We start from the raw sequence: 7,455 nt of genomic DNA on the forward strand, positions 1-7,455 counted from the left end.
GTGTTTCTGTACAAGAACTAGCTTTCAAATCAGCATACTACGTTCACATGATACGGTAATAATCCTGTCATACTTGACCGCATCTGTGACAGAAGATGCATAGCCCAGTTAATCTGAGCTCAGATTCAGAGTTGACTGTAAATGACTAGTCAGAATGAGAACTGCAGAGATTAACATGTAGGTTTCAGTTCCCCGCTTTTTTTGCCTTCCTATTTCCTTCTGGTATTCATAATTTTAAAAATAAATACGGGAAGGGTTTAGCTAGTTCTGGAAAGCTTAACTGTTTCACTCTTTCTGAAAACTATTCTCTGCATTTAGCCAAATCTTTTCTTCGTAACTTCCCTACTCAAGAATTTCCTCCTGTGTCTTCCTGAATACCTTTTTTCTTTTTTTTTTTCCTTCTGTCTTTTGAAACTTGCTTTCCTGCTGTCACTTTCTTTTTTGATTTTTCTATAGTTGAGCTATATATATATTTTTTTTTTTTTTTTTTTTCTTCCTCGCCCCCCCCCCCTTTAGGTATTCCAGCCCAAATACCTGCTTCTTCATTGATGCCAGCCCCAGCAACAGGACCTGACTCTATTGTATCACAGGCTCAGGTAACATCTGCTCCAGTTGCTGGAGTTCCTGTGTCGCTACAAGCAGTTAACCAGCCTTTAATGCCTTTGCCTCAGACTCTGAATCCTTATCAGGATCCACTATACCCTGGATTCCCTTTTAGTGAAAAGGGAGAAAGAGCTGTTGCACCCTCTTACTCCCTGTGCAATACTGGGGAAGACTTACCTAAAGGTGAGAAGCTAGAAGGTCTGGATTTTATACCATTTTTTCTAATAGATTTTCTTTTCTTAAAATGTAGATAAAGACAACTTCTTTGGTCCTGTTGTTAGTCTGTGTCAAAAGATCTAGTTGTTGTCATTCCATGATTTAAGGCGTGGGAGGGAATATTGAATAGAGTTGTAACTTGTTAGTTTGCGTTGCTAACATGGCAATTATTTTAAGTGGTTACACCCAGAAGTCTGATATGATGATGTTGTGGTTCTTAGCTTGACCCACCATAACTTGAGGTTTTGTGAATGTAAAGGATTTTCTTTGGAGAACTGCCTCCTTTTACAGTAACAGGCTTTCTCTTGTAATCAAAAGCTTGGAAGTTGTTGAGCATTTCCGTACTGTTCTGGGAAAATACAGGTTTTGGCATACTACAAATACGGAATATGCCCATAAAGAACGTATCATGTCTGACTGCACGGTGGTGTTTGTTTACTGAACTGTTTCTTTAAAAACTAGAAGTTCAGTTCCACAAACTGTTAAAACTGAAATTTAAACTGCATTTGTGTATCTAGATATCAAAAAAAAACCCAACCAACCCAAATCAAAGACATGCAAGCAGCAACTTAATACCAGTGTTTCTTTACTGAAATGGAACTTTATGCAGGGACTAATTTTTGGATCAGATGAAGTGTAACATTTAGGTCTTCATAGATATTTTTCTGTTTTTTTCCTAGATAAGAATATTCTTAGATTTTTCTTCAATCTTGGTGTGAAGGTAACTCTTCAAACTTATTTATGTTTTTGTGTTTGTTATACCATAAAATTTGCTTGTATTTGGTAGTACTTAGAGTGCAGAAGTTTGGTTGCTGCAGCTGTACACTTCAAGTTCATCTTAAAATTTGAAATACTTTCTTATTTTGTCTTCTATTAACTGGGATCCCAACAGTGGTCCAGATTGCAGTTCAAGTCAACAGAAATAAATTTTATCTCAACAGTGATAGTGAGAACTATTGGCTTCCAGCTGTGGCTATACAGTCAACAGATTGTGCTTTACAAATTCACAGGTAAACCATTGTGAGTTTGAAGATGCATTCTTTTGGAAGCAGTGTATAGTAAAAGAGAAAAGGCCCTCCGACTTTGACCATGTCTGTGTACTGGCAAAGTCATTGCAGTATAAATACCGAGTATGTCTTTCCCTGTGGACACTCCCTTAAGTAACCTGCGTGTCTGTCCTTTCTGCTCAGGTTAAGGACAACAGTATTTTACTTTTAACTCTCTAAGTAATTATAATAGAGGTTGATGCGTATGCGTGGTGCAAATCTGTGTGTGTGGTTGGGGAAGAGGCTCATCCAAAAAGGCAATATTTTCCATTTCTTGGTAAGGACTAGTTGTTTGCTTAGTTTCTCCCTTCTGCACGTAATGTTCCTTTTTTACCTTCTCTTACTCCTTCTGTCAGGTAAACTACTTTGGAAAAGGTGCTGAGAGCTCTCAGGCTTATTCCACATGACTTTGGCCATAAGTAATGATTTTCTTTGGTGTCTATGCATGGAAAGAGGGAATGTTCAGCACAACTTACAAAGTACATTTAGATTTGATAGCTGTGTGCCTAATACAAGTCTCTTTGCTTAATAGAAAATCCATATGTAATTAGCAAGTGTCACTGCAATATATCTAAACAGCGTTTGTTTTATAAGCCTACATATATTTGAGACTCTCCTTACTGGTAGTTTGTGTTATTTAGGCTGTAGTCTCTCATTTTGGTGCTTCAGCACCATCTACTGGTCAAAGTACCATCTTCTAGTAGTTGTGCTCCTCAGCTGGTGACCAAATACTATGGCAGACCTGGGAACTACTTTCTGCATTACCCTGCCCACTGCTTTGGTCCCAGATGCTGCCATGCTGCTGTCCACACCCTTCCAGCTGCTTGTTCAGAGCGGACCGACTAGTTCCTGTTGAGAGGAGGTCTGGGTAGGTTTCTCAGGATGGTTTGCTCTGGGGACTGTTTCTATAGATGGCCCAGACAAGACCACGCCAGGTTTTGGGCTCTGCCCTCTACCTACTCCAGTGTTTTCTTAGACAGCCTTGTGCCTCCAGCAGCCTTGCGTGGTGTTCTGTATGGCCTGAAATATGTATATTTAGCACATTGTATTATAAAAACATTCTGCAATGGTGTTCTTAGGCCAGTTGCTATGTACCATAGTACAAACACAAAGTCTGCGTTTATAAACGCTAACTCTGAGCAATGTAACTATAAGCCACTGTGTGCTAGTTAGTTAACATGGAAGTAGACGAAAGGGAAGGGGGTCGCCACCTGAGGTGGATGAGTTCAGTATTGTGAACGCAGCTCGTGTACAGTAACAGCACAGAAGAGGTTGCTGCTGAAAACGGTGTGTGTCTGTTGTGTGACTCCCACCAGTAGCTGGAAAGTGTGGTGTATATTCTAATGAAACCTATCCCTCTACTTTATGTAAAGGCTTCTGAGAAAGCTGATCTGTGGGTTGTGTGTGTGTATATATATATATATGGATTTCAGTCTTTACAAATGGTCCTTGGGGAAATGATCTAACTTCAGGTCTCGGTGTAGTCTTTTTTTTTTTTTTTTCTTTTTTTTTTTTTTGTCAAAATATGTGTGTGGTATGACTTCTTGTTGTTTTGATTGTTATCCCTTAGGATTTTGAAAAGTGAGCTAGTAGGGCAAGTTGTGATTCTGGAAAATGAATTTGAAATGTGTGTCTTCAAATGCATAGCTAAAGCTTGACTTAATAGCATCATGTGTTTAAATTAACTATATAGAAGTTGTTACCAAGTTTTCTTACTGGTCATAACTGTTGCCCATTGCAGCTGCATTTGGAAGGAAAACAAAAAATGGACGCCATCCTGGAGTCCTAGATATTTAGAATTGAGGGCAGTCACTGTAAATAAAATTAACCTTTACTTCCTGTAATTAACTGTTTCAAAATGGTAAATGACCTGTGTGCTATTATGTCTGTCTGAACATACAAAAGACCAAATACTTTTTTGTCTTTTTTTCCCCCCCTCCCCTGTCTTGCAGGCATACAGTTGTCCCATGTGGGCACCCCATTCTTACTTGTACCCGCTGCACCAGGCCTATTTAGCTGCTTGTAGAATGTACCCAAACGTGTCCCTTCCTGTGTATCCGCACAACCCCTGGTTCCAGGAGGCTCCGCCAACTCAGAATGAAAACGAAACTGCACGAACAAACAGGCACTTTCCTGTTCAGAGCGAGGCCAGATCCAACGGTCAAATTCCACAGGTTGATAGTAGATCTCCATCACTGCCTCTGATTATACCTACAGCTCAGGTGTCAGAAAGTCAAGGACAGGTCTGTGTAGAATCAGAGAATCCAGTGCAAGCTCTTCATGCAAACTATGAGGAGTCCCTGAGAGGGAAAAATATGTTCCCACAGCCACCCTTTGGACACAATCACTTTCTAGGAGCTGTTCCAATAGCACCTCCTTTCTTTCCTCACTTTTGGTATGGATACCCAGTTCAGGGTTTCATTGAAAATTCAGTAGCAAGACCTAATGTTGTCATGTCACCTGAGGACAAAGAGGCAACAGCTAGCACCTCTGCGAACATGTATGTGGCTAAAGAATGCAGCTCTCCAGTTCCTGTAGTAAACTGTGCAGAACAGCTTCAGAAGACTAACAGCAGCAGCGGCTCGAACACCGTACCATTCCCTGTGGCTGGTGCAAGCAGTGAATCCCCAAAAGAAACTTCAGCTAGGGCACCTCAGTTGGAGCAAACTTGTCCTTCGGCTTCTCCTGCTAAGCAAAAAACAGCAGGGCAGCAAAACCGTTCTCTGCAAACACAGGGGACTGAGAGGCAGACAGCAGTGCCCAACACTCCGCCGCTGTTGGCAGAACCACCGAAAACTGAACTGAAAAATAGCATTCCCAGTCGTAAGGAGAAGACTGATAAAGGTAGAGATTCCAAGGGTGCTGGTAATCTGCAGACAGAAAGCAAGGCGCAGAGGACGAGGGAAGAGAGCTCCGAAGACGAGAGTGAAGTTTCCGATATGCTGAGAAGTGGTAGATCCAAGCAATTTTATAACCAGACTTACGGAGGTGGCAGAAGGCCTAGACTTGAGTGGGGTTATTCCAGTAGGGGAGGATACCAGTTCCAAAGAAACGAGGAAGCCTGGAAAGGACCACCCAGCAGAAGCAGAGATGACGGCTACCAGTATCAGCGGAACTTTAGAGGGAGGCCATATAGGAATGACAGGAGAAGGGCAACACTGGGAGATAATCAGAGGGGGCATCAAGCATAGAATGAATGGATAATTGAAAATTTTAAAATGCAAGAAGTAATTTGAAGTAGCAGTTTAAAATCTTAATCTTTCTTTTTAGTGAAGTTCAAGGGTATGTTTAACTTTTGGCGAGTAAAGACTAGCAGGACGTGAACTCCTACCATATGGGTTTTGGGGGAATATAGAGTTTGTTTGGCTTAGCGTTTTTTCCTCAATGTCAAATTAGAAAAAAAAAAATATATAGGTTTAGTGTTTGATAATTTTTTTTTTCCCCACAAAGGTTTGAGTTCGTGATAGAAGATGGATACATACGTTTACTAGAGTGACAAATTATAGCATTTGACGTGATCTAGATTCTAAAATTGACGGTAACATTGCACCAAATATAAATGTATATTTTATCAGACAATGCCTTAGTTCTGAACTGAGCTAAAGGAATTCTCAGCCTACTGCACTGTTGTCTTTGATATGCTTCCAACCCAAAGGCCTTTCATCTCAAAAAAAAAAAAAAAAATCAAAAAAAAATCTGTCAAACTTGAATGTTTCTCTTCAGTGTGTTACACGTATGGCAGCCAGCTAACCCTGTGTCTTAGGTATGTTGTATATAGTTCTTTTCATATTCATAGGGTATATTTTTGAATTTTAAAAAGCATTTATTTGTTGAAATGAAAATCAAGACAAGCAGTCAAGAATAGCTGTGTATGAATTGGTAAGAATGGCTGTTTCCACCAAGAATTCTTATTGCTGGTGTGACTAGAATGGTGCCTATGCCAACTGAATAATTACAAAGACAATAAAAATGTAGATGCTATGCATTTCCAAAATAATTCTGCATCTGTTATAATAGCAGAAGTTTTTTTAATGCCACTTTAACACTAATGCACTGACAAATCCTAGATATTTTGTGGAGAGATGCATAAAGTACATGTTACGTTTTTTTAAGTTTGTATGATTGAGCTACTGTTCAGTATTCTTTTGTTGTTGCACTGTTGATGCAAATTTATGTTTTGCATGTACAACTCCTTACTGGAACTACTTTTAAAAGCAAGATGGAGAGTCTCGGTGTGCTCTGCTCTTCCCTACAATTCAGAAGAAAGTGGCTTCTGCCTTATATTTTTACACTGTGTCAGAGTTCTGATGCTGTTTCTTCTGACCCTGATAATGATCTCTGCAGTGTTCCTGTTGCCTTTGCAGTTTGGATGTTCAGCTGTCCAAACTCGGAGAGTGCAGCGTGCACAGTACTCACTCAGCTCTGTTGCTCTGTAAAATTAACTGTTGTGTATATTTTTATATCTCTGTATATACTAGTGTAGGTGGTGGTACCCTTTCATTCATGTCCGAGATTGTACACCCTTGATCAGGAAACGTGAGTGATAGTTATGTGATAAAGAATTCCTTTTCAGATGCATGCCATGTATAAAACCCTACTTAAAATAAATGTTTGTCTTTTCACTTTCTTTCTAAATTATATTTACATATTTGAAACTGTTGCAATGACATTAAATCTATGGTTCTCTTCCGATAGGGCCACTTGTAGACAGCAGCATAAACAATTAGTTAATATGTAGGCAAGCTGCAAACTAAAAAGGGACGTAAACTGGATTTCTAGTTCTTATTCAAAATGGTAGTGGTAGGGACTGGTTTTGTTTGTTTGTTTTTGTTTTTTTTTTTAATCTTAAATACTTTTCCATTCAGAAATGTATTCAGGATTTTGAAAAAGGCAATCTTCAGTTTTTCAGCTTGAGAACTAAGCAAGCACTGAGGGATTTAACAGCTGATACCACTGTGGTTCTCTGTTTACCTCTACTACTTACAAAGAGTTACAAGGGGCTTCTTGTCATCTTTCCTGGGAGGTTCTAAAGTGTAACTCCAGTTGTAGCCCAAATCTGTCCAGCATTCACTGAAACAATCTTTCAGTACTAGAGCAGGCATTTAATTGTGAGCTTTGTTGCAAGAACAAAGTTGGTAAGCTTTCTACAGAAACTTCTTGGGAAACAATGGAAAACAGAGGCATGGCAGTAACTGATAGGGCTGTGCTTTTAGAATTTACTTTAAAAATTGACTTAAAGTGTTTAAGCTAGGCCTATGCCCTGCCTTGCTGCTCTAGGACAGTTAAGGACTGAAAAGTGCAGATGTAGTAGTTTTTCCACCTTCACTGTTAAGTATGGCTTCCTCTGGTTTTGCTGAAAGACTTGTAGGTTGACTGGCCAAGCCCTTTACCTGGGGCCAGATGTTTTAGGTTGCAGGATCCCACTGGTTAGTAGGGGACTGTATGTAATATTTAGCATATAATGAACTGAGATATACAGCTTCAGATACCACATCTTTACCTTGCCCTAATTAGGACAGAAGATGCAGAACTCAAGTCCAAAGGGATTTCTACTCATCTGCAGGACTTAACTATATATTTTAGTTAGCCT

General features: G+C 39.7%; 1 protein-coding gene across 2 annotated transcripts in view; it reads left to right on the plus strand.

Annotated features, from left to right (window-relative positions):
* The window catches only part of OTUD4 (OTU deubiquitinase 4), a 36,280-nt gene extending 29,616 nt beyond the window's left edge, over nucleotides 1–6,664 (plus strand). Inside the window, exons 20-23 of one of the 2 annotated variants that reach the window (XM_050895370.1) lie at nucleotides 517–596; nucleotides 672–786; nucleotides 1,500–1,540; nucleotides 3,818–6,664. In XM_050895370.1, the coding sequence (XP_050751327.1) occupies nucleotides 517–596; nucleotides 672–786; nucleotides 1,500–1,540; nucleotides 3,818–5,056 (1,475 nt within the window). In that variant the 3' untranslated portion in view covers nucleotides 5,057–6,664. Of the gene's footprint in view, nucleotides 1–516; nucleotides 787–1,499; nucleotides 1,541–3,817 lie in introns of both variants that reach the window. The other variant, XM_050895369.1, reaches the window with a different exon arrangement.
* The last annotated feature ends 791 nt before the right edge of the window (nucleotides 6,665–7,455 follow it).

This window comes from Gymnogyps californianus, chromosome 4 (genome assembly GCF_018139145.2).
Source record: "Gymnogyps californianus isolate 813 chromosome 4, ASM1813914v2, whole genome shotgun sequence".
Lineage (NCBI taxonomy): Eukaryota > Metazoa > Chordata > Aves > Accipitriformes > Cathartidae > Gymnogyps > Gymnogyps californianus.